Below are 27476 nucleotides of genomic sequence, written 5' to 3'. Positions count from 1 at the left end.
GGTTCGGGTTCTGTAGTTTCTGCATCGGAGTGTTGCTCTTTTAAGACTTCTGAAAGCATGCTCCACACCTCGTCCCTCTCAGACTTTGGAAGGCATTTCAGATTCTTAAACCTTGGATCGAGTGCTGTATCTATCTTTAGAAATCTCAGATTTTGTCAAATCTGCAGTGAAAGTCATCTTAAAACGAACATGTGCCGAGTCATCATCCGAGACTACTATAACATGAAATATATGGCAGAAATGGGAAAAATGGAGCAGGGGACATACAATTCTCCCCCAAGGAGTTCAGTCACAAATTTAATTAATGCATTATTTTTTTAACAAGTGTCATCAGCATGGAAACATGTTCTCTGGAATGGTGGCTAAAGCATGAAGTGGCATATGAATATTTAGCATATTTGGCACGTAAATACTTTGCAATGCCGGCTACAAAAGTGCCATGCGAACACTTGTTCTCACTTTCTGATGGCATTGTAAATAAGAAGAGGGCACCACTATCTCCTGTAAATGTAAACAAACTTGTTTGTCTTAGCGATTGGCTGAACAAGTAGGGACAGAGTGTAGCCTCTAAAGTTTTACATTATTTTGTTTTTGAGTGCAGTTATGTACAAAAAAAAAATAAAAAAAAAAAATCTACATTTGTAAGTTGCACTTTCGCAACAGAGAGATTGCATTACAGTACTCGTATGAGGTGAAGTGAAAAATACTATTTCTGTTTATCATTTTTACAGTGCAAATATTTGTAATAAAAAATAATATACTTTGATTTCAATTACAATATAGAATACAATATATATGAAGATGTAGAAAAACATCCAAAATATTTAATAAATTTCAATTGGTATTCTATTGTTTAACAGTGCGATTAAAACGATTAATCGTGATTTTTTTAATCATAACTCATTTGAGAGTTTATCACGTGAGTTAACTGCGATTAATCAACAGACCCAGTTTCAATATATTATGCTTGTCAATTTAAGAGTCATTTTTACACAACAGATTCATACTGTTCATAAATGTCACCTAACGAATTTCTACTGTTTAAAGAGAAAGCCAAGATGAAGCTGAACTAAACACTGTTAGACTGACCACTTTTTATATTTACAAGTTTATTTCAGTTTTTGCTGTACAAAGGCAGAAGTGCAATTCATTTTGTCAATCTCCATCAGTGACTATCTAAACAGGATACAGATATATACACAAAAGCCATGCCTTTAACTTCATCGTTCACACTAGAATTACATGCGGAGTTGGATGCAAACAGCATCCACACAGTGCAAGGCATAGCTTCAATTTTTCATGATGTTTACTTGTCTTATATTCCTTATGGGTAAGAAAAGCCTTCCAATACTCCAGTTCTTGATTCTAATATTATATTTAACAATCCTGTTTAGTGACAGTGCAGCTTCAGAAATAAAAGTGCATTTATTTATTATCTATATTCTTGCAGGACCATGTTTTGGTGTTTTGTTCCAGATGTAGCTTTAAAGAATCTTCATTTTTTGAAGTAATTTCTTGTCCATATTTGTTATCATTCAAATTATTTAATAAAAACAGTAAAAAACAAGGCCATTTTCCCCAAACACTGCAGATTACGCACAAGTGTAGAAACAAAGCTCCTAAAAATGGCTCCTTGAATTGCCTTCTTTTAGACTGAAGCAATTGAAGATAATTGTGTGAAAGCACTCAACAACTGAATTATTCCCATTTTAAGTTTGAAAAACATTTGAGAGTATTACTAGTTTAGCATATTCATAGTTCCAAGTGGCTCTCTTAGGGAATTCTGCAGCGCAGATATTCATGATAATCTGCTCAGGACTCGGCGTTCTAATGGTTCTTCACCCTTCAAGTTGATTTAGAAGATCTCACTCTAGAAGGGAAGTGAAAAAAAGATAACCATTCATATTTATGAAAGCTAAGGTATGGTAGAATAAAAAAAAAGTACTGCATCTACATATGATCTTATTGTGCTATACACTAATCTAGAAACTTTACACATATGCCCTTTAAAAATTCAGGTGTAAGACTTCCAGGGTACCAAATGACACTATAAAATGGTTCTATTGCCTCTCACCATTAAGATCACTCCTTTGATACTGAAAAACAAAGGGTGGGGAGGCGCTAGGACAGTGGTACTTAAACCAGGGAAATAAAAAAAGATGTGGTCACATGACATGAAAGAGCATGTAAATCTTGATAGGCACAAAAAACCAAGGAAGTGGGGGGAAAAACTAGGCAGATACAAGAAGTGTTATTCTTTAAAGCTGATCCTACATTTGAACAGTTTATACAGACAAGCAGTTACACAAGAACTGCTAACATGAAGCATGACTGCTTATGTAAGTAAAATAATGAACTAATTCATGCTGTGCTTTACAACTTAAACTGCTAATAGAGGTTTCCCAAACTTTACTAAGAAATGCTTGATACAGAAAAGAATTTATTAATATGTCATATTCAAAGATTTCAAAATATTTAGTCTCATCACACCAGTTATTATACTCATTTTGCAAGATGGATAAATGAAGGTAGAGATTACATGATTTGCCCACCACCACATCGAATGAGCAGCAGAGGAGGGAATTAAACCTAGAAATCCTTACTGCTAGTCTTTTTGTTCTAATAGGACACATTGCTAAGTATTGCCATGGTTGAAATCAGAAGTGTACTTTAGAATCCTGACTATCTCACATTTAAAAAAAATTGGAATGGCTGATTATTAATAATTTAAGTTATCTTGTAACAGAAATACTCCACAATTCCTCTTTTCCTTGGCACTCTAAGAAGAAATCCAAGACTAATGTATGTAGAAAGGTACAAGACATGAGAATTTTGAGGGAAGTTAGTGATTTTATTGAGCATTGCTATGGCAAGTAAACAAGAACAGGTCATCCACAGTTTTATACCCACACTAGTTACAGAAATCCTGGGCTCCTTTATGTTTAAAAATATTTTCACTCCCTATGGAAGACAATTAACTTTCTATAACTACATACTGTAAGCTACAAATCTATGACCTCTTTACACTGACTTTTGAAAAGGGTTAACAACTCATCCCTCTAGGATTAGCTCCACAAAACACAGGAGATACTTTATAAGGAAAAACTATTGCATTAGGATTATGTCAACACAAAGACGGTCAGAAACGGACTAATCACATCACCATGTTGCTATTCCACAAGTGGCACAAAAACAAAAATCTAAGTGTACACCGGGGAAAGGCAACTACTGCTTTTCAAGTAGCATTGCTGAAAATAAGTCACCTTAACTACTCCCCATACCATATCAAACTACATATCCTGCTTTGTTTGCTTCCAGACAGCAATAACCTGCATATATGACTGGTTATCTTGCATCTCTACTGATGAAGACAGACACATCTGCTCTCACTTGAATGAGCTATTGAGTTAGTGGTCAAGTTTTCCTGTTTTGTCAACTGTGTAAGATTCTGTAGCAGGGCATGTTACATCTAATCACAGAACAGCAGGGCACCAGATTATATTATACAGTAGTGTTACATATACATATTTTGATTTGTGTAACAAGTAGAGCAGAGCAAAGCAAATAACTGATTTTTTCAGTTCACCCAGTGTTCCGTAATAAATAAATAAATAAAATTAAAAAAAAAAAATTAGTTTGAGTCAAAATGAATCCAAAGATTCTAAAAAGTTTCAGCGAATCAAGAAGTCCATTCTGGGATGAACAAAACACATTTGACCTGAAATGCTTTGTTTCCAGCAATATTAAAGGGCCAGATTCACTAAACATCAAGAAGAGGAGGAGCCTTCCTTATAACTTTTAACCCAGTAGTTAGGGGACTCACACCACCAGGCTATGTTCACTCTCTCTCCGACTCAAGTATGTTATACAAAGTGGAACAGCTTCAACAGGAGAAGAGAGACTTGCCCCAGAACACACCGTAGCTTGGTGGTTAGGGCATGATCCTGTGAGGTAGAAGACTCAATCCAAATCCTTGCCCCGTATCAAGCAATGGAGATAACTGAACCCAGGCCTTCCACATCCCTGGTGACTGCCCTAAGCATTGGGCTAAAAGTTATAAGGAGGAACCCACCGCCAGCTGTTTTCTGAATGGGACCTACATTCCCTTGCGAATCTAGCCCAAAAGTTTTTTGGACTAAACTATTCAATTAATGTGTGTCAAATTTGAAAACCGTTTCAGGTCAACAAAAACACATTTTTCAACAAATAAACTATTCATCCAAAAGATTTTGCACAGCTCTAGTAACGAGGGCTAAAGTTGGTTCTGAAATATTTTTTGTATGCTGAGAATTTAGCCCACTTTAAAAATTACACAAGTTTCAGGGGGATTAGAAGTGTTTAACCAGCTCAATTTATCAGAATGATACAATACATATTTCACAGTAGTTTGTCTTATGTTGATAAATGCCTTTCTTCCATTTAAATTTCTCACATACCTTCATCGAGAGGTACTGAGGATTTAGTTTCTGATGTCAGAGTATCCATATCTTCAAAAGTTTTGGCACCTGGGTTATCTTGCTCCACTTCACATAAATATACATCAATGGGTCCCTTTGTGCTCTTTATACGTACTTCTATACAATCCTGTAAAAAAGATGTAATATATTCAAAATCAGAAGAAATTTATAGATTAAGCCAAACTAATTTTTACTTCAAGTATTTTGCATATATTTTAACACAAATTAACATACAAGAACAGGTCCAGATACAGGAGGGACATTTTAACTTTAATAGACTTTAATTCCGGCCTGGTCCCCACTAAGCCCTCACTTCGGACTAAGGTACGCAAATTCAGCTACGTTAATAACGTAGCTGAATTCGAAGTACCTTAGTCCGAACTTACCGCGGGTCCAGACGCGGCAGGCAGGCTCCCCCGTCGATGCCGCGTACTCCTCTCGCCGAGCTGGAGTACCGGCGTCGACGGCGAGCACTTCCGGGATCGATCCGGGATCGATTTATCGCGTCTAAACCAGACGCGATAAATCGATCCCAGAATATCGATTGCCTGCCGCCGGACCCTCCGGTAAGTGTAGACGTACCCTAAGCCATGTAAAGGTTCTTTAGTTCTTGGTAAATTGATAGGGTTACCTATGAAGCTGCCATATTGAATGACATCGATTAAATAATGTAATTAAGCAACTGAACAATTCTGTGCACTAGAAGGGTTTTGTTTTGATGAGGGTCTATCCAATGTGAAGAATTACTTTTTTTTAGTTGGTCATTTTCAACAGGCCATGTTGATAAATGACTGAATTTTATTACACTGTTAAAAACAGAGGTAGCAAAAGTGATGAGTTTAGGGTCAATGTGACAACTGAATAGCTCAAAAGTGTCAGTGTTGGCACAAATTTTACTGCTAGCACAATCAGTAAGGCAGAACAAATTTCATAAACTGCTATATCAACACCCCCAGTAGATAACATCAGCAATGTAATGGGCTTTCAAGAACCAAAGGCAAAGGACACCAAATCACCCCAAGACATTAATCAAAAAAACGATTTAGGCGTAAACATTATAGGAAAACAAGTTCCAGAACTATTTTTTCCCCAAAGAGACAAGTGCATTGTAATAGAAAAAAAAATCAAATATGCATGAAAATTTTACAGTATGTTGTTCTAGCTTTCTAAACAATTACAGTCAGGGCTGGTAGCACGTCTTAGTAAGGTTGCCTGAAACTTTCCATTATAAGCCCCTGTTTTCAGTTGCTTATAAAACTGTGCCTAACCAACCATTTAGGCTGAAAATTTCCATGTTAGGCATCTACCTCAGGAGGAATCATTTTGGAAAATTTCAGCCAAGGCAGTTTACAGCTGTTTCCAAGAATGAAAGTAGGGAAAAACACACTGCCAGACATTTTTAATATAGCCAAAGCAATACGTTCTTTGAGAAGCTGTAGCTCCCCGATGCTAAGCAAGTTAGTGAAACCAAGCTTGTCAGAGATCATCACTAATTGTGTGTTCCTCTTTTTTGATTGCCTAACCTGACACCCTGGGATTTGATTTGCTTAAGTGCTGCACGCTCACAGCTGCAACCGAAGCCAACAGGAGCTGTGCTTTGAACATATAAAGATCTATATAGTGTTAAGTTAAATCAGGTCTAGGAATCTCAAATTGGGTAGTAGTGTATGCTTGTAAACTTAATCTCTGTGCCTAAGTTCTCCATCTGTAAAATGGGGGATGTTAATCATACCTCATCTCAAGGTGTGTTGTTAAAATAAATTAATTTGTGAAGCATTCAGGCAATTTAGCAATGAGCATCTTAGAAAAGCCCACACAAATTAATAATTCTGTTTCCAGAGCAAGGTTTAAGTGAATACCATCTATCCTTTGCACTGACTGAGGTAGATACACTGTGGAGAAAAATAGTATGTGATCATACAATTAAAGATCATAATGCTTATGCACAATGGGACCAAATTCAGGCTATATAAGGAACCTTAAAGGTGAGATTTCTTAACAATGCTTGATTTTGCAATCTTAATCTTTTTTTAACATAGAAAATTAAAGAAGCAGAGTATAACTTGCATAGAAAACTTTCTCCTACTCTGGCTTCAAATGCTCCTTTTTTACCCCTTTTCACCTTTAGGGTATGTCTACACTGCCGCGCTAGTTCGGCGGCTGGGGATCGAAGTTCCGAGTTCGATTTATCGCGTCTGGTCTGGACGCGATAAATCGAACCAGGAAGTGCTCGCCGTCGACTGCGGTACTCCAGCTCAACGAGAGGAGTACCGCGGAGTCGACGGGGAGCCTGCCTGCCGCGTGTGGACCGCGTCTGAACCGCGGTAAGTTCGAAGTAAGGTATGTCGAATTCAGCTACGTTATTCACGTAGCTGAATTTGCGTACCTTACTTCGACTTGGGGGGGCAAGTGTAGACCAAGCCTTAAAAACAGATGCATCTTGCACATAGTCTGTTCTATTCAGAACTTGAAATAAAGAATTTTCAGATGAAATCAGCACGTGTACCTCAGCAAACACATACATGCCCAAAGTCACAATATTTTTGCAGTTTGTAACAAAAATAAACTAAGTCATTTTTTTAGGCCAGAAGGAACCATTATGATCATCTAGTCTGACTTCCTACATAACAGGACAGTAAACGACCAGAGCGAGATGTCAGGTACTTTTCACTAGCAATTCTAATAATCTTCTCCGGACAAAATTCTAGAATGATCTCACTTGCCTACATTTTACAATCTATTTATACTTAGGAGTTTGTACTAAACCCTGTAAAGTACTGTATAAGCTTCTTTATTCAATTCCCCCTCAAACTCAAATACCGAATGAGGTAGCTTGGGCATCAGTTACAGATGCTCCCTCATCCCCAGCAAAAGTGAAGTGGTAATCTATGATATAGTATTTTCCTAGTCTAGGCAATAAGAGTCACTATCTTAAAAGCGAAAAGACTGTCCTCACACACTTTTATACCAAACATTATAGCAGGTAGCTTTGTTTTATGAAACGTATCAGATAAGAATGCCAATATTATATAATACCAATATTAATTTCTGTAAGTGAAAAATCAACTGCTCTTCTTGCAAACTCTAATTCTAAAAATGCAGTTGCTTTAGAGTGAAGAAAAGCAATACTTACTTCTTTAGGAGCTGGTATTTCTAGTTTTGTTTCTTCTGGAGCTTTGATTGCCATAACAATCTGTTCTTGAAAGGCCTTAATGCTATGAATATCTTGATATGTCACATAAGCTAGTGTACACATAAGTCAAGGATTCTATAAGGAAATCTGTTAACCGTTTTAAGAAGAAGATATGGCTGTTAACTTGTGATATAATTACTTTCTGATATCTTTCAAGGAATGGACAAGTTTCACTGGTTATTGTCTGAAAATGAATTTATTTAAGCACCAGACTTTTTTCTAGTTAGCCTTCTGCCTAGAGGCAAGCATAGAATGAGAATCTTAGGTGATATTCCCAATTTTCATGTTTAGTGTTCAACTCGTGTCTCAATTACAAAACTACTTTTCATTTGTCAAAGCTTGCCTATGAGATAGGACTACTAAATGCAAATATTCATAATTACTACAGTGACAGTGTTCCTTTAAGACTGCTCCTTCAACTTTTAGCCTCTGCAGTTTAGGCTATATAGACATATATCTGCAAATGTAAGTTTCTTTGGGACCAGTAATTCCAAGTATTACTTGCCCTGTACTAAAGCATGAGGAAGAAGGCAGTGAATTCCACCTCTTACTCGCCATTCTAAATTTCCATCACTAACTGCTTGGCGCCAGTAGCCAAAGTAACTGGTGCAGGAGTTAAAAGGATATTTTGTGTTTTCTGTGTCATCCGTTAATTCAAACAACTGGTGAGCACAGTCTTTAATTAATTCATCCAGAGCTTCTTCCATTGCTGATAAGTCAGAAAGTTCATCTCTAAGCTTTTGTTGCTCTGATGCCTTTCCAGCAATCTGATCGAGATCAGATCCTCTAAAAGAATATGAAAGTTATCAAGAACATTATTTAAAGCTTATATTTATAAATAAAGTGTAATACAAAATACTTAAACATTTTCTCACTTTTAAAAAAGCGTAGCTAAAATGTTGAAAGCTTTTTGGTCAAACTATTATTTTTAGTTTCTTGTAGTCAGTTAAAAAAAAAAAAAAACCTTCACAATTGCTTCATTTCCTGATATTAGAAAGTTAAAAGCATCCTATAATTACAGACTGTATTAATTATACAGTGCAATTTAAGAGGCTGTACCATCTCATTTATGAAAGTTACTGCAAAACACTAATGAAGCTAAAACACATGTTCACAATTAGGTCAAAGTTAGGTCAAACTACATTATACAAAGCATTTTTGCAAATGTAAGTTAGAAATTTCGAAGCCAACTCACACCCACTGGATAAGATTCTTAGATCTTTTCTGAATTAGGTGGATTCCATCCAATACATTGGTGATGTCATATACTCTTCGTTTTCGTACCCCCAGAGTTGTTGCTACTTCATTCAAATCAAGAACACCATCTGGAGCAGTTTTGACAAGATCCATGAATTTTCGGGTCAAGTAAACCAGGGATGCATCAAAACGAGGCTTTGTGACTTTCAGGGTTTCTGTAAAGGTTTGATATCGTATCATTTAGTATTAATCCTTGCAGCTCTGTTCAAAGTATTGTCATAATTTTCCAATATACAATGCTTATGAAAAGTGTTATATTAGCACAGGAGGTTGAAATTTTGTTCTGTATCAGTACAAGTCGTAAAGAAAGCTGTCCATCCAATATGCCTTAATTAATTTGCAGAAGTTTTATCTAGAAAGCTAAAAGGTATCTCCATGCCTTTTAAATTCTTGACATTAGACTTCCAACAAGGATATCAACTGTGATATGAACATCTGTATAAGTAATTTTACAAACTGGTAGGTTACTAAACAGCCATGATGATATCTTTTGTTTAAAATAGTCCTGTTGCCAATTACAAGCCTGTAATCAAGAGATAAAAGACTGTCTGAATGGCACCTACCTATGCCATCTGGTCCCTCACTTAAATATAACAAAATTAAAAGTTGCTTATTATGTCTGCACATAGGAGCCATTTAACAAGTTAACGAAGGAAAAAGTAAACTAGACCACCCAGTTTTCAAACAGCTGTAATTATATGAATATCAATTACTACAATTAACTTAAATTCAATCACTGGCCAATTTGCGCCTCCATTTCATTTAATCAAAACACCAGGTACAAAATCTTTTTTTAAGAACTCCAGCTGCCTTTTGATCTTTCAGAAAGAAGAGATTAATTCAGACATTGACCACAGAAAACTATTTAATCAACAGAAAGTTTTCTTTTTTCCCCTCCTTTGCATGACAACTAAGAAAAGGTGCTAATAACTTGTAGGGGGAAGTTACCCCGTTGGGAGAAAGGTTTTTTATGCTGTGTCTTCCAGGTGTTTTGTTGTTTTTTTTTAGGGGAAGTGGAATTAATTTGGAAATGTTTGGCTTCTGACTGTGAGAAAGGTTGTTTAAACTAAGGTTATGTCTACACTGCAGATGACTGTCAGCACAGTTATATTGGTCAGGGGTCACACTTATGCCAGCAGAAGTCTGTAGTTTAGATGCAGTCATACCAGCAAAATTGCACTTTACCAATATGTAGCACAGCTTTGCTTGTATAGCTGTGACCACAGCACTACACAGCAGCATCCCCTTGCCTTGCGGACGACAGACGGTGCAGTATGACTGGTAACTGTCATCGTCGTCCCGTGGGTGCTCCTGGCTGGCCTTGGTAAGGTCGGTCGGGGGCGCCTGGACAAAAAAGGGAATGACTCCAGGTCATTCTCTTCTTTAAGTTTTGTGTAATGGAGATTCAGTCCTGCCTGGGATATCATGCCAGCTGGAGGCTTCTGCCTCAGGCTGCTCTCCCAGTCGGCAGCACTGCGCGGTCACACCTACCCCAGCCTACCCCTTGCTCCCAGGGCTCATAATCAGATACTCAGACCTCTACATTTTGCTGCAAATAAAAAAATAAAGCTGCCGTTTAGAACTGTCCCCCAACATACATACCCTGGGACATTTTGTATTTTACCAGTGTCAACCAAAGGCCTACACACAAATGGAGATTCAGTCCTGCCTGTGCTTCTATCCTACTGCTTATCACAGATTCCCATTTTCAGCTATAGGCTGAGCAAGTGCAGAATGGTGGTTCACTTGACTTCGCTGTAAGCCAACCGCCCTCCCCCACCCCCCTTTGATCTCTGCTTGCAGAGGCAATAAAGTCAGCGTTGTTTCAAATTCATGCATTCTTTATTACTTCATCACACAAATGGGGGGATAACTGCCAAGGTAGCCCAGGAGGGGTGGAGGAGGAGGGAAGCAACGGGTGGGGTTGTTGTAGGGGCACCCCCTAGAATGGCATGCAGCTCATCATTTCTGCGGGATGTCTGGGGCTCTGACCCGGAGTGACCGTTTCCCTCTCTGGTTCTTTAGTAGGCTTGCCTGATATTCTAGGCAGGACTGACTCTCCATTAGACAAAACTTAAAGAAGAGAATGACCAGGGGAGTCATTCCCATTTTTGTCCAGGCGCCTCCGACCGACCTCACCGAGGCCGGCCAAGAACACCCATGACAGCAGCAGACGGTACAGTATGACTGGTAACCGTCTTTGCCAACTTGCAAAGCAGCAGATGGTACAGTATGGCTGGTAACCGTCTTTGCCAACTTGCAACGGCAAGGGGATGCTGCTGTGTAGCTCTGCAGTACCGTGTCTGTCAGCAGCATCCAGTAGACATACGGTGACAGTGAAAAAAGGCTGAATGGGCTCCATGGTTGCCGTGCTATGGCGTCTGCCCGGGCAATCCAGGGAAAAGGGCGCGAAATGATTGTCTGCGTTGCTTTCACAGAAGGAGGATTGACTGACAACATTTACTCATAACCACCCACGACAAATTTTTGGCCCCATGAGGCATTGGGATCTCAACCCAGAATTCCAATGGGCGGGGGAGACTGCGGGAACTATGGGATAGCTATTGGAAAGCTACCCACAGTGCAACGCTCCGGAAGTCGACGCTAGCCTCGGTACATGGACGCACACCGCCGAATTAATGTGCTTAGTGTGGCCGCATGCACTCGACTTTATACAATCGGTTGCCAAAAACTGAATTCTGTAAATTCGGAGTAATCCCATAGTGTAGACATACCCTATGGGTCCAAGAGTCCTTTGAGAGTATATGGAATCAAGACCTACCTCAGTCTATCTGTAAAACACTGAAGGTGCGCCACAGGCCTAAGAGGCTCTCTTACTGGTTCTCTCTATAGATCAGATGTTTCAAATATTGTACCACTATAGGGTGCACTCCAGTCCAGGTTTTACAGCCCAAGAGTATCTGAAATTTGATTTAAAACAAAACAAAACAAAAACAAAACAAAAAAAACCACCTATGGGCCAAATTCTCCACAGCCCACTAACTTCAATTGAGTTGCATGGCATGTAACTCATAGCAGAATTTCTCCCATATATTCCTTAATTTGTACTACTAAACTACCAATTTCTGTCCCTGATTTTGTTAAGACTATGCCTACTTCAGGTTTGACTTAATAAATCTTAAGATTTTTTAATTGAAATTTTCCAGTATTAATGAGACACATTTGTCCTTAGTTTGCATGACATCTTTATAGTATATTATTTATTCCATTCCTGTAAGGTTGTATACCTTATATATCAGAACGGCAGAGATCCAATCACCACATCAAATTAAACTAAACAGCCAAAAAAATTGTAAGTACACCAGAAGCAGGAAGCCTACCAAACAATCAGTGGGGCCACTGGACGATCAAGGTGCTAAGAGAGCACTCAAGGAAGATAAGACCATTGTGGAGAAACTAAATGAATTATTTGCATCAGTCTTCACTGCAGAGGATGTGAGGGAGATTCCCACACCTTCTTTTTAGGTGACAAATCTGAGGTACTGTCCCAGGCTGATGTGTCAACAGAGGAGGTTCTGGAACAAATTGATAAATTAAATGGTAATAAGCCTCCAGGTCCAGATGGTATTCACACAAGAGTTTTGAAGGAACTCAAATATGAAACTGCAGAACTACTAACTGCGGTATGTAACCTATCACTTTAATCAGCTTCTGCACCAGATGACTGGAGGATAGCTAATGTGACACCAATTTTTAGAAAAGGCTCCAGAGTCAATCCTTGCAATTATAGGCAACTTCGGTACCAGGCAAATTGGTTGAAACTATAGTAAAGAACAAAATTGTGAGGCACATGGATGAACATGATTTGTTGGGGGAAGAGTCAACATGGCTTTTGTAAAGGGAAATCACGTCTCACCAATCTATTAGAATTCTTTGAGGGGAGGTCAACAAACACGTGGACAAGGGTGATCCAGTGGATATAGTGTACTTGGACTTTCACAAAGCCTTTGACAAAGTCCCCCACTAAAGGTTCTTAAGCAAATTAAGCAGTCATGGGATAAAAGGGAAGGTCCTCTCATGGATCAGTAACTGGTTAAAAGATAGGAAACAAAGGGTAGGAATAAATGGTCAGTTTTCACAATGAAGACAGGTAGTGGGGTGCACCAGGGATCTGTACTGGGACCAGTGCTGTTCAACATATTCATAAATGATCTGGAAAAAGAAGTAAACAGTGAGGTGGCAAATTTGACAGATGATACAAAATTACTTAAGATAGTTAAGTCCAAAGCAGAGTGCAAAGAGTGACAAAGAGATCTCACAAAACTGGGTGACTGGGCAACAAGATGAAATTCAGTGTTGATAAATGCAAAGTAATGCACATTGGAAAACAATCTCAACTATACATACAAAATGATGGGGTCTAAATTAGCTATTACCACTCAAGAAAGATCTTGGAGTCATTGTGGATAGTTCTCTGAAAACATCCACTCAATGTGCAGCAGCAGTCAAATAAGTTAACAGAATGTTAGGAACCACTAGGAAAGGGATAGATAGTAAGACAGAAAATATCATAATGCCACTATATAAAACCATGGTATGCCCACACCTGGAATACTTCATGCAGTTCTGGTTGCCCCATCTCAAAAAGATATTAGAGTTGGAAAAGGTACAGAGAAGAGCAACAAAAATTATTAGGGATATGGAACAGCTTCCATACAAAGAGATATTAATAAGACTGGGACTTTTCAGCCTGGAAAAGAAATGACTTCGGGGGGACATGATGGAGATCTATAAAATCATCAATGTGTGGAGAAGGTGAATAAGGAAGTGTTATTTATTCCTTCACATAACACAAGAACTAGGGGTCATCCAACGAAATTAATAGGGAGCAGATTGATACCAGTCAGCTGTGTTCTTGGGGAACCAGGGCGCAGTATCCAGCCTGACTCATGAAAGACACCTTCCCCCCCCCCGCCCCAGCCTCTGCTTGAACCAAAACTGATCAGAGAAAAGACTTGCAGAGAGCAGTAAAGGGCGTTGGGAGACACACCTAGACCCCTCCTGACAAGGGTGACAAGAACAAAGGCAACTCCCCTAGACTCATCTGCATGAAAGATGGGAGAGGTATCTCCATTAGCATACAGAATGGAGAACAGAGAACTGCACTGAACTCTGGGACCAGAAAAGCAGGGAAGCACTGCATCATGGGGGATCTCTGCTCCAGATGTTAATGAACCTACGCCTGCACACACCCAGCTCAGCAATTATCAGACCAATTCTAGAAATTAATCCTTGATTGATATCCTAAATACTGAAACAGCCTAATTGCATTGTGAGCTCCCTGGAAGAAAACACCATCCATAGCCAAGAGTGATCAGCTCCTATTGTCTAGCCTAAAGAAAACCCTGGAGTCATCAGTTTACCCATAAACAAATCTACTGTTCTCCCTTGAAGCATTGTTGTTTCTCTACAAAAACCCCTACCTATGTTTAAGTAAGTGTTCTGATGCATGGATCAAAACTCTGCATCAGTTCCACTGGGATTTCATCTTCTCCTGACTGATCATGCTGGGGGCTCTGCCAGTCTCCAGCACTCAGGACCCTGAGCTACCATCACCTGGGAACCCCGACCAATTCAAGCTTCAGGGAGCAGTGAGATCCCTCTCTCTCTCTCTCTGTTTTCTTTTCTACCTCAGGTATTAACCTTTAATAATGTAACTGTTATGTTGGTTTAGGCTCTCCTTGTGTAGTTATCACTATTAATCAATAAATAACTTTTATGGTTAAGCTGGTTGCTTCTCTCTCTGAACTTTACTCTTTTGTGTTTCTAGCTTCCCCATTTACTCTGCAGCAATGCTTCTTTTATCTAAGCTAAAGATCCTTGTAGCACCCAAAAATACTGTGGGGTTTGCTCATCAAGTGGGTTACTACCAGTACAATTGTGATGTGAAAGTGGGGGTTGGGACGTGCTGAACCTGTGACATACGAGGGTGGCAGCTTGGAAGTGCTGCTTGACCCAGTCCACTGAGTACAGGGGCATATAAGGGTGGCAGCCTGGAAGTGCTGTTCGACCCAGCCTGCTCAGGCTTAGGCCTGGTCTACACTATGAGTTTAATTCGAATTTAGCAGCGTTAAATCGAATTAACCCTGCACCCATCCACACAACGAAGCCATTTCTTTCGAAATAAAGGGCTCTTAAAATCGATTTCTGTACTCCTCCCCGACGAGCAGAGTAGCACCGAAATCGATATTGTCATTTCGAATTAGGGTTAGTGTGGCCGCAATTCAATGGTATTGGCCTCCGGGAGCTATCCCACAGTGCACCATTGTGACCGCTCTGGACAGCAATCTGAACTCGGATGCACTGGCCAGGTAGACAGGAAAAGCCCCACGAACATTTGAATTTCATTTCCTGTTTGCCCAGCACAGGAGACCACAGAGAGCTCATCAGCACAGGTAACCATGCAGGCCGATAACTGAAAAAGAGCACCAGCATGGACCGTACGGGAGGTACTGGATCTGATCGCTATATGGGGAGAGGATTCAGTGCTAGCAGAACTTCGTTTGAAAAGATGAAATGCCAAAACTTTTGAAAAAATCTCCAAGGGCATGATGGAGAGAGGCCACAATAGGGACTCAGAGCAGTGCTGCGTGAAAGTCAAGGAGCTCAGACAAGCCTATCAGAAAACAAAGGAGGCAAACGGTCGCTCCAGGTCAGAGCCGCAGACATGCCGCTTCTATGCTGAGCTGCATGCAATTCTAGGGGGGGCCGCCACCACTACCCCACCTTTGACTGTGGATTCCGAGGCGGGGGTAATCTCATCAGCCACACCTGAGGATTCTGCAGACGGGGAAGATGAGGAGGAGGAGGAGGACGAGCTTGCGGAGAGCACACAGCACTCCGTTCTCCCCAACAGCCAGGATCTTTTTCTCAGCCTGACTGAAGTACCCTCCCAAGCCAGTACCCAAGACCATGACCCCATGGAAGGGACCTCAGGCGAGCTTACCTTTTAAAATATAAAACATGGTTTAAAAGTGTTTTTTAATGATTAATTTGCCCTGAGAACTTGGGATGCATTCGCGGCCAGTACAGCTACTGGAAAAGTCTGTTAACGTGTCTGCGGATGGAGCGGAAATCCTCCAGGGACATCTCCATGAAGCTCTCCTGGAGGTACTCCAAAAGCCTTTGCAGAAGGTTTCTGGGCAATGCAGCCTTATTCCGTCCTCCATGGTAGGACACTTGACCACGCCATGCTAGTAGCAAGTAATCTGGTATCATTGCATGACAAAGCCTGGCAGCGTATGGTCCCGGTGTTTGCTGGCATTCAAGCAACATCCGTTCTTTATCTCACTGTGTAATCCTCAGGAGAGTGATATCGCTCATGGTAACCTGGTTGAAATACGGGAATTTAATTAAGGGGACAGAGGTGGGTGAAAAGAAATCCTTCCCTGTAGTAAGCCAAGCGCCCGGGAGGGGGGCGAGATTGGCGTTGAGCTTTTCACGTGTGGCTAGCAGGGATCTTCCCTGATACCAGCCACGCGGTGGGGAGAGGGATAAAGCAATCATTCCAGAGAATTGGATGGGGGGGGGGGGTTAGTTTGTTTTCTGCTGCTGAAGGTTAACAGGAAAACCGCAGCACTCAACAAGCTTTGCTTGGTATGTGGGAAAGGAGGGCTCAGAAGCCGAAAGACAATGGCTTACCATGGCCGCATGCAAGCCGAATTCTGTTGCCCGGACCTGCGTCTGTTATCTCTAGCAGCAAAGCCACAGGCACTCAATATTAAGAGGCAAAATGCGACCTTGCACAGAAATCACATGTGCTATGTAATGTGAATAGTGTTGTTCACCATGAAAGAGTTTAAGCATTGTTCTGTAAAATGTATCTTTTTAAAAAATTCTCTCCTTTTTTCCCCTCCCTCCAGCAGCTGCAAATTTTTCAAGCCTCCCTCCTCCGTCCCGAAGGCTATCTCAGATAAGGCGTCGGAAAAAGAGAACGCGAGATGAGATGTTCGCGGAAATCATGGAATCTACCCGCAATGAAAGAGCTCATCTGAATGAGTGGAAGGACACGGTTTCAAAGTATAGGAAAGATGCCAGTGAACATGAGGACATGAGGGACCAACGTGAGGACATGAGGGATGCTCGAGATGAGAGGTGGCGGCAGGAAGATCAGAGGAGGCAGGATGCAACGCTGGGGCTGCTGCGTGAGCAAACAGACATGCTCCGGCGTCTGGTGGAGCTTCAGGAATGGCAGCAGGATCACAGACTGCCGCTGCAGCCCCTGTATAACCACCCTCCCCCCTCACCATGTTCCACAGCCTCCTCACCCAGGCATGTAAGAACGCGGTGGGGGAAGCTCCGTGCACCCTCCCATTCCACCCCAGTGGACAGCCCAAGCAAAAGGCTGTCATTATTTTAACCTTTTTTTAGTGGCCTTTTCCTTCCCTCCGATCCTCCTCCCAAACCCCACCCAGGCTACCTTCTCAGTTCTCTCCCTCTTTTTATAATCAATTAATAAAGAATACATGATTTTTAAACGATAGTGACTTTATTTCTTTTGAAAGCAAGCTGTGATCGAAGGGGGAGGGGGGGGTTGCCTACAGAGAATGAGTCAATCAAGGGGGTGGGTTTTCATCGAGAAACAAACAGAACTTTCACACGGTAGCCTGGCCAGTCATGAAACTGGTTTTCAAAACTTCTCTGATGCACCGCGTTTCCTGATGTGCTCTTCTAATCGCCCTGGTGTCTGGCTGCGCGTAATCAGCAGCCAGGTGATTTGCCTCAGCCTCCCACCCCGCCATAAATGTCTCCCCCTTACTCTCACAGATTGTGGAGCACACAGCAAGCAGCAATAACAATGGGGATATTGGTTTGGCTGAGGTCTGAGCGAGTCAGTAAAGTGCGCCAGCGACCTTTTAAACGGCCAAATGCACATTCCACCACCATTCTGCACTTGCTCAGCCTGTAGTGAACAGCTCCTGACTCCTGTCCAGGCTGCCTGTGTATGGCTTCATGAGCCATGGCATTAAGGGGTAGGCTGGGTCCCCAAGGATAACCATAGGCATTTCAACATCCCCAACGGTTATTTTCTGGTCCGGGAAGTAAGTCCCTTGCTGCACCCGTTTAAACAGAGTAGTGTTCCTGAAGACACAAGCATCATGAACCCTTCCCGGCCAGCCCACGTTGATGTTGGTGAAACGTCACGTGAGCCACCAGTGCTTGCAGCACCATTGAAAAGTAACCCTTGCGGTTTATGTACTGGGTACCCTGGTGCTCCGGTGCCAAGATAGGGATATGGGTTCCATCTATCGCCCCACCACAGTTAGGGAATCCCATTGCAGCAAAGCCATCCACTATGGCCTGCACATTTCCCAGAGTCACTACCTTTCGTAGCAGCAGCTCAATGATTGCTTTGGCTACTTGCATGACAGCAGCCCCCACAGTAGATTTGCCCACTCCAAATTGATTCCCGACTGACCAGTAGCTGTCTGGCGTTGCAAGCTTCCACAGGGCTATTGCCACTCGCTTCTCAACTGTGAGGGCTGCTCTCATCCTGGTATTCTGGCGCTTCAAGGCAGGGGAAAGCAAGTCACAAAGTTCCATGAAAGTGCCCTTACGCATGCGAAAGTTTCGCAGCCACTGGGAATCGTCCCACACCTGCAACACTATGCGGTCCCACCAGTCTGTGCTTGTTTCCCGGGCCCAGAATCGGCGTTCCACGGATAGAACCTGCCCCATTAACAACATGATCTCCAAAGCGCCAGGACCCGCGGTTTGAGAGAATTCTGTGTCCATGTCCATGTCCTCATCACTCTCGTCACCGCACTGCCGTCGCCGCATCCTCGCCTCGTTTTTCTGGTCCTGGTTCAGCATAAACTGCACGATAATGCACGAGGTGTTTACAATGTTCATGACTGCTGTCTTGAGCTGAGCGAGCTCCATGCTTGCCGTGGTATGGCATCTGCTGTGTTCACCCAGGAAAAAAGGCGCGAAACGGTTGTCTGCCGTTGCTTTCATGGAGAGAGGGGTGAGGCTGTACCCCGAACAACCTGCGACAATGTTTTTTCCCCCATCAGGCACTGGGATCTCAACCCAGAATTCCAATGGGCGGGGGAGACTGCAAGAAATATGGGATAGCTATGGGATAACTACCCACAGTGCAACGCTCCGGAAATCGACACTAGCACCGGTACATGGACGCACACCGCCAAATTAATGTGCTTAGTGTGGCCGCATACATTCGACTTTATACAATCTGTTTCCAAAATTCGAATTCTGTAAATTCAGATTAATCCCGTAGTGTAGACATACCCTTACTCTACTCCGGTGCGGTAATTGTGGCATATAAGGGTGACAGCCTGAAAGTGCTGCTTGGCCCAGCCTATTGAGCCCAGGGGCATATAAGGGGGGGGGGGGGAGAGAGAGAGAGAGAGAGTGAGTGTGTCTCTCTCTCTCTCTCTCTCTGGAGGAACCCAGCCTTAGGGAACACAGGTCCTGCAGGATAGCTCCAGTGGGAGGGGAATTGCAGAAGGGAGAAGTAGAGCTCCATATGAAAACACACTTGACATGAGCAGTACATTGATAGAATTACAGAAACCCCCTCCCCAGAAGAGTAACCCTAATAAATGAGCATACCCCAAAGTAAAGGGCAAATCTGATAAGATTTAAAACAAAAAAAAGGAAATATTACTGTAGAACTTATTCCCAGGGGATGATGTGAAGACCAAAACTATAATGGGGTTGAAAAAAGAATTAGATGCATTCATAGAGGATAGATCCATCAATGGCTATTAGTCAGGGGTAGGCAAACTTTTTGGCCCGAGGGCCACATCTGGGTATGGAAATTGTATGGTAGGCCATGAATGCTCACAAAATTGGGGGTAGGGGTGAGGGCTCCTTCTGGGGATGAGGGCTCTTGGGTGGGGCTGGGGATGAGAGGTTAGAAGTGCAGGAGGGTGCTCCGGGTTGGGACTGAGGGGTTCGGATGGTGGGAGGGGGATCAGGGCTGGGGCATGGGAGGGGATCGGGGCGCAGGCTCCAGTGGCACTTACCTCAAGCAGCTCCTGGAAGCAGCAGCATGTCCCCCCTCTGGCTCCTACGCAGTGGCATGGACAGGTGGCTCTGTGCCCTGCCCCGTCCGCAGGCGCCACCCTTGCAGCTCCCATTGGCCATGGTTCCCGGCCAATGGGAGCTGTGAGGGCGGCACTTGGGGCAGGGGCAGCGTGCGGAGCCCCGTCTGCCCCATGCATAGGAGCCAGAGGGGGGACATGTCGCTGCTTTCGGGAGCTGCGTGGAGCCACGGCACACGCCGAGTAGGGCAAGCCCCAGACCCCGCTCCCCACCTGGAGCGCCAGAACAGAGCAAGCTCCAGACCCCGCTCCCCGGCAGGAGCTCGAGAGCCGGATTAAAACGCCTGAAGGGCTGGATGAGGCCCCTGGGCCGTAGTTTGCCCACCCCTGCTATTAGTTGTGGGTGTCCCTAGCCTCCGACTGCCAAAAGCGGGGAGTGGATGGCAGAGGGTAGGTCACTCCAAGCTTGCCTGTTCTGTTCATTCCCTTTGAAGCACTTGGCATTTGCCACTGTCAGGAGACAGGATACTGGGCCAGCGTGGCCATTCTCGTGTTCTTAAATTTGCTAGATGATTTATTAATTGGGAGTTTGCCTCATTTCATATTAATAACTAGTGGAAAGCTGCCTCTAAACCAGGGGTTCTCAGACTTTTGTACTGGTGACCCCTTTCACACAGCAAGCCTCTGAGTGCGACCCCCCCTTATACACTAAAAACACTTTTTAATATATTTACCACCATTATAAACGCTGGAGGCAAAGCGGGGTTTGGGGTGGAGAGTGACAGCCCGCTACTCCCCATGTAATAACCTTATGACCCCCTGAGGGGTCCCAACCCCCAGTTTGAGAACCCCTGCTCTAAACAGGCTCAAAATTCACTCAATCTTATGTTTATCTGGATAAATTCTGAATACTGTTTTGAAACATGCAAGACTTAAAGCCATGTATATGTTAATGGAATATCTGCTACAAAGAGTAAGCAGTACATGTAACAAAGTTTTCAAAATAAAGCATTCATCATAGTTTCATATTGTAACTACATTAGAACCCGTTTATCCCACCCTCCTTTAACTGGCTCTCCCCATTTACTGAACCAGAACTCCAGGGCCAGAAACAGGTGATCTCCACTGTGGCTGGCTAGATGGCGCTGCAGCATAGCATTTTCCCATTCTTTGGTTTATCTGGAATTTTGATTATCTGATCTGGCAGCTCGGTCCAAATTAGACTGGATAAACGGGGTTCTACTGCATTTCATATTTGATCATCCCTTTCCTATCAGGCCTTATATGCCTGTAGCCCAATTTCCCTGCTCCATTCCAGCATGTCTTCCGTAAGGCTAATTAACCATACCTATCTATATCTATGGCCCTACGAAATTCACAGCCATGAAAAACGCATCATGGACTGTGAAATCTGAACTGATCTTTTGTGTGCTTTTACCCTATACTATATAGATTTCACGGGGGAGGCCAGCGTTTCTCAAATTGGGAGTCCTGACCCAAAAGGGAGTTGCGGGGGGGAGGTGTCACCAGGTTATTTTAAGGGGGGGGGGGGTCACAGTATTGCCACCCTTATTTTTCAACTGCCTTCAGAGCTGGGTAACCGGAGAGTGGCGGCTGTTGGCACCCAGCTGTGAAGGCAGTGCCCTGCCAGCAGCATCACAGAAGTAAGACTGGCAATACAATACCATGCCACCCTTACTTATGTGCTGCTGCCTTCAGAGCTGGGCAGCCGGAGAGTGGCGGCTGCTGACAGAGGGTCCAGCTCTGCAGGCTGCAGCGCAAAGGTAAAGGTGGCAATACCATACCATGCCATCCTTACTTCTGCACTGCTGCTGGCGGCAGCTCTGCCTTCAGAGCTGGGCTCCCAGCCAGCAGCCACCACTCTCCAGCTGCCCAGCTATGAAGGCAGTGCCACCACCAGCAGCTGCGCAGAAGTAAGGGTAGCAGTACTGCAACCCCCCCCACACACACACACAATAACCTTGTGATCCCCCCATAACTCCTTTTTGGGTCAGGACCCCTACAATTACAACACCATGTAATTTCAGATTTAAATAGCTAAAATCATGAAATTTACAATTTTAAAAATCCTATGATCGTGAAATTGACCAAAATGGACCAGGAATTTGGTAGGGCCCTATTTATACCCCATCACTATAAGGAGATGGAAACTGAAAAACAAAATGGTCAGTGATGGGCTGATTATTACTGCTTGCTCAACTGCTGATTTTGCTCCATGCCATCCCTCCCTCTGTTTTATACAGATTATAAACAAAAAAGGAGGCAAGTATGTGTACAGTGCCTGGCATTCTTTGGGTAAATACATGAAGTAAGTTTGTGAAGAGAGCAGCAGTTTATTCAAACTCCTCCTCTAACCGCATAAACCTAGAGAAAAAGAAACATCTCTAAATTTGAAGTTCAGGAACTTACTTCTCATTGTCACAAACTGTACCTCATCTTCCATATTAAGGTTGATTGCTGGTGGCTAAAAAAAACAAAACAAAGCACAAAAAAGGTTAGTATAAGACATGAAATATACATATGGCAAACAGGAAGCTTTCCTGAGTGAAGGTTAGCTTCCCTTCTGTAGAATGGAAGTTTTCGTTAAATAAGTTGTCATAAGTCTTCAGAGAGCTTCACTGTTTTTTCTACTGTTCCTAGCTTTGCGTAAGTGTAACCAAGGGAAAATTTAACCATCTGGTTAGATTTCACTCCTGGGATTGAAAACTCTGTAGGGTGAAACTGACAACTGGGCTAGTTTTCACTGTGCTCTGGCTCAAACCTTTCCCAACCAATAGCAGACACGGGCACTTGAGCCACATAGGATTAACATAAAGGCTTGTGGAAGGGGTGAATAGTGAAGACACCCCCCAAAACTCAACTCCTATGACAACTGCAGATATCAGGAGTGATAAAGGACTGGTGATCCACCCAGGTAGTTGCTATGAGGCACTCAGGTGGGGGAGAGAATGTTCCTGCTTAGCTGGGCCAGGGGTTTGCTCCTCACATAGGCATTGCATAGAAAGCATTAATGGATGCCTTGATCATCTCTCCCTTCACTTCTTGATGGCCCATTACAAAGATTATATAATTTAGAACACAGGTCGATATAATTACAATGCAAATAGTTTGACTTCAACTCTTAGGCTAGGTCCACACTACCCGCCCGATTCGGCGGGTAGAGATCGATCTTCTGGGATCGATTTATCGCGTCTCATCTGGACGCGATAAATCGATCCAAGAAGCGCTCCCCGTCAACTGCGGAACTCCTGATCGCAGAGAAGAGGAAGCGCTGTTGACGGGGGAGCTTGCCTGCACCACGTGGACCCGCAGTAAGTAAACTTAGTTCGATCTAGGAAACGTCGACTTCAGCTACGCTATTCTCATAGCTGAAGTTGCGTTTCCTAGATCGATCCCCCGCCCCAGTGTGGGCCAGCCCTTAGGCTGGCAGACTATGCTAGTAGCAGAATTTGTATTAACCCTGGATGTTTTCTGAGCAATGGAATTGCAACAGTGATCCTGCAAGGCCTCCCTCTTTTTCCTGCTACTTCTCTTGAAGTAATGCCACAAAACAAGGGCGTTTATCAAAGTTTCCCCAGTGAAACACCTAAAATTTCCAGCTACCAACCCATGAAAAATGCAGAAAAAAAGCTATCAAGTCAAATTTAGCCCAAGTTTTAGGATTTATAAAAATAAGTTTAAAAAAATCCACAGCAGTTGAAACAGATGCAGCTTTTTTATTTCCGAATGAACAGATCGTGTTTTTAAGTCATACTCCCGGTTTTTAGGTTTTTAAATCGTACTACATCATCAGCGCAGCAGAACCTGCGAACAAACCCGGGGAGAAAGAAGCGGTTTATCTGCAGCAGCGGCCAAGGCGCCCGGAGAGCCAGCGCCGCGCAGAGCAATCAGCAGCGGGCAGCCGCCCTACCCCTTAACGTCATTTAAGCCGCACACCTAAGAAAAGCATCTTTTTTGGCGACTCTGATTTTTAACGCCGCCGCATCCTTCCTTTTCCAGGGGCCCGGGTGCGTGTGTGGAGGGGGGGGTCATTTACGGCGCGTGGAGAAAGCCGGACATCGCCCCCATCTCAGGGGTCCCCCGCGCTCTCTGTGCTCGCAGAAGGTCGGGGAGCAGGAGAGCGACGGGGCCAGGGCGCCGCGCAGCCACCAGCCGCTTCCCGCCCTCACTCACCCGCAGCGTGTCCGGGTACAGCGGCCGCAGGCTCTTCCCCTTGGCGGGGGTGGCCATATTAGCTCAGCCCCTCTCCTCCCCGCCCAGCGGTCGGCGTCACGCCTCTCGCGGCCTGGGACGCTGCTTACAGGCCGCTGCCCACCTGGAGCTGCGAGTCCATGGCCGGGCAAGCGCCACCCCCCGTCACACCTCTGGGAGGAGCGGGCAGGACCCGGCTGCGTTGCGATCCGTTCCCCACGCCGGCGGCCGCTGGGCGGGAAAAGCGACTCCCGGCGGTGGCGGCGTGAGGCTCCCCGTGTCACTCAGTCCATGGCGCCGCCGCCTCTCGCAGCAAGCCGCTGCCTCCCGCCACAGCCCCCATTCTCCGCCCCTCAGCCTGGCTCCCGCGGCCGGCCGGCCTCCCTTACCCACAAGCCTCCGCGAACGGGTGACACAGGCTGCCCCGCCCCCTGGCTGCACAAACCCCGCCCCTTCCTTGCGGCGCTCGTGAGTGGCGGGCCGGTGAATTCTGAGAGGGCGCTTTTTGTGATGTCACAACCGTCTCGCCAGCCCTGCGGTGGAGGCGCTCGCCTCAGGCCGGGGGACGTCACCCGTCCCTCTCCCTTCCCCTGCACGGCCGGGTGCGGGGCACGGCGCTGGGCCGACGCCCTTGTGAATCTCCGGCTATTTTCTTTTTTGAAGGGTGAGAGGAGGCAATGGAGGAAAACACCCGTAACCCAAATCCCGCCTGGGCTAAGCCCTGCTGGCCCCAGCCCGTGGGGGGCGCCCTGCAGCCCGACTCCCGTGGGAGAAGCAATTGAAACCGGAGAGAGGCTCTCGAGGCCCCAGGAGCTGTGCTGTACCCCACCCGCTCCCATCTCACTAAACCTTTGAGTCCCTCCATGGCTCTAGGTCTGGAGAAAGCCCCTTCTCAGGCGCCGCCATTGCCCCTCTGTGTGGGAGACCAAACAAAGCCCTTTCGTGCGGGGGCACCATCACCTCCCCCCAGATACTCCCCTCCCCTCATGATTCAGCAGAGAGATACCTGTGGAGGGACAGGTGTCAAGAGTCAGCAGGTGGTTTCCAGTATGTGTGGTAAGGAGCTCAGCATGCTCAGAATTCTGGACTCCTACAAACGTAGGACTGGAAGGGATCTCGGTAGCTCAGCTAGTCCAGTCCCCTGCACTGAGGCAGGACTAAGTGTTATCTAGACCAGTGGTGCCCAACCTTATTACATAGGAGGGTCACATAAACGTAAGCCCAACCTTGTGTGAGCCAAACAGATTCTACATATTTTAATAGGATTTAAAGTCACATGGATTGATTTATATTTTAAGTTCAGCTTGTTTTGTATGTATTTAAATAGGTTGTTATATGTACAGTATTGTGTATTTACACCCTTGTGTAAACTAAACTGATGTAAATATTGTGTTGAAGCAGGCCGTGAGCCTTATGAAATGCTCTGGTTGGCTGTTCATGGCTTGCAGGCTGTAGGTTGGGCACCCTGATCTAGACCATCCCTGACAGGTATTTGTCTAACTTGTTCTTAAAAACCTCAAATGAGGGAGATTCCACAACCTCCCCAAGTAATTTTTTCCAGTGCTTAACTACCTTTACAGTTAGGAAGTTTTTCCTAATCTCTACCCTTAATCTCCCTGCTGTAATTTAAGCCCATTACTTCTTGACCTGTCCTCAGTGGATAAGGAGAGCAATTGATCACCCTTCTATTTATGACAACCTTTTATGCACTTGAAGATTATGTCCCTCCCAGTCTTCTCTTCCCCAGACTAAACAAACCCGTTTTTTTCAGTCTTGCCTTGTAGGTCATGTTTTCTAGAACTTTAATAATTTTTGTTGCTCTCCCCTGTACTTTCTCCAATTACCCAAATTTTTCTTGAAGTGTGGTGTCCTGAACTGGACAGAACACTCCAGTTGAGGCCTTATCAGTGCTGAATAGAGTGGAAGAATTACTTCTTATGTGTTGCTTACAACATTCATGCTAATACATCCCAGAATGATATTATGATGCTTTTTTATTTTTTATTTTATTTTTTTTGCAACAGTGTTACATTGTTGGCCCATATTTAGTTTGTGATCTACTATCCTTTTCTGCAATACTCCTTCCTAGGCAGTCATTTCCCATTTTGTATTTGTGCAGTTGAGTATTCCTTCCTAAGTGGAGTACTTTGTATTTGTCATTATTGAAGAGTCTCTCTCCCTGTTTCTGAGGTGTGAGTGGGAGGCCTTCCAACAACAGCAGCTTGTACAGCCTGCCTGAACCAACCCTGTACCTTTCTCCCTCCGCCCCCCCAATAGCTCCTGCCCCTCCTTCAAATCATTTCCCCTCTCTCACAGCTCCTTTCTCCCATCCCATTCCTCTGACTACCGCCATGGGCACTAGCCTGTTTGTACATCTCTTTGCCTTAGCAGGGCTCTCAAAAGGAAAAGCTCCGAGTCACTTCCTGCATTCTATATGTAAAGTCAAAATATGCTCACTACCTTTTAAATGATGTACAACTAAAATGCTCATTCATCAGTTAAAATCATTCTGTTCGTACTGGCTGTTTCCATTGATTGTCCCTGCAAGCTCTAAAATAAGGCCACTAATAGGTAATTTGTGGTTGGGTTTCTCTGTATAAAACACCCCTGAAGTTTCTTCCCTGTATGGGGTCCTGTATGCGTTGTGGATAAAATTCATGTTTCTTTCTTTGTGCTGGTACTGTACACAAGTCAATTTAATCCTATGTTGTGGTTGGTTTTTTGCACTGCAATGGGCTATAACCAGGGGTGAAAGTAACTCTTTAGACTTACCAGTACGGGGGCCAGCTCCGGCCTCCCTGGAAGGGCAGGGCCTTGGGCGGAAGGGGCGGGGCTGGGGGTCAGCAGCACCCAGCAAGCCCATCCACGCTCCCTGGGGCTCCAGCGGTGGTTTAAAGGTCCCGGAGCTCCGGCTACTGCTGCCACAGTGGAGCCCTGGGCCCTTTAAAATCGCTGGCCCAGGGGCAGCCGTTCCTTTTGCCCGCCCCCATCGGCGGTCGGGGTGGGGGCAATGATGTAAAAGCGCTGCCGCAGCAGCATTTTAAGCAGGGTCCTTTGCTGCCGCAGCGCTTTAACGTCCCTGAACCTTTTGCCTCCCCTGTCGACGGCCCTGCCGGTAGGTCTGTACTGGCAGGGCTGCCGATGGGAAAGGGGCAGCAACATTAAAACGCTGCCACGGCAGCGCTTTAACATTGCTGCCCCTTCCCCATCGGCGGCCCTGCCAGTACGGACCCTACCAGTAGGGCCGCTGACAGGGGAGGCAAAAGGGGCAGAGACGTTAAAGCGCTGCTGTGGCAGCGCTTTAATGTGGGCTGCGTAAAGGCCAGT

General features: G+C 44.4%; 1 protein-coding gene across 3 annotated transcripts; it reads right to left on the bottom strand.

The window, feature by feature from the left end:
* Positions 1–1102: 1102 nt before the first annotated feature.
* Positions 1103–24390, bottom strand: E2F6 (E2F transcription factor 6). Of its 3 annotated transcripts, none has more exons than XM_065401177.1 (7): positions 24321–24390; positions 22368–22422; positions 8846–9062; positions 8278–8436; positions 7591–7705; positions 4437–4584; positions 1103–1870 (listed from the first exon to the last, which is right to left on the bottom strand). In XM_065401177.1, exons 2-7 carry the CDS (start codon positions 22399–22401, stop codon positions 1866–1868), a joined length of 678 nt encoding a protein of 225 aa, XP_065257249.1. In that variant the 5' UTR covers positions 22402–22422; positions 24321–24390; the 3' UTR covers positions 1103–1865. The 3 variants fall into 3 exon arrangements, with proteins under 3 accessions (XP_065257249.1, XP_065257247.1, XP_065257248.1); XM_065401175.1 differs by lacking the exon at positions 24321–24390 and adding an exon at positions 24132–24200; XM_065401176.1 differs by lacking the exon at positions 24321–24390 and adding an exon at positions 24132–24200 and having other exon boundaries at positions 8852–9062.
* Positions 24391–27476: the final 3086 nt, after the last annotated feature.

Source organism: Emys orbicularis, chromosome 3 (assembly GCF_028017835.1).
Source record: "Emys orbicularis isolate rEmyOrb1 chromosome 3, rEmyOrb1.hap1, whole genome shotgun sequence".
Lineage (NCBI taxonomy): Eukaryota > Metazoa > Chordata > Testudines > Emydidae > Emys > Emys orbicularis.
Note: the sequence above shows the minus strand (reverse complement) of the source record. Positions and strands in the feature narration are given on the sequence as shown.

What these genes read in the sequence shown, in the direction of transcription:
- E2F6 (XM_065401175.1), bottom strand. Translation starts at nt 24,188, where the DNA reads ATGGCCACCCCCGCCAAGGGGAAGAGCCTGCGGCCGCTGTACCCGGAC. An exon ending in ACAGTTTGTGACAATGAGAA is followed by an intron (nt 9,063 to 22,367) that starts GTAAGTTCCTGA and finishes AAACCTTTACAG; the next exon opens with AAACCCTGAAAGTCACAAAG. An exon ending in AAATACCAGCTCCTAAAGAA is followed by an intron (nt 4,585 to 7,590) that starts GTAAGTATTGCT and finishes TCTTTTTTACAG; the next exon opens with GATTGTATAGAAGTACGTAT.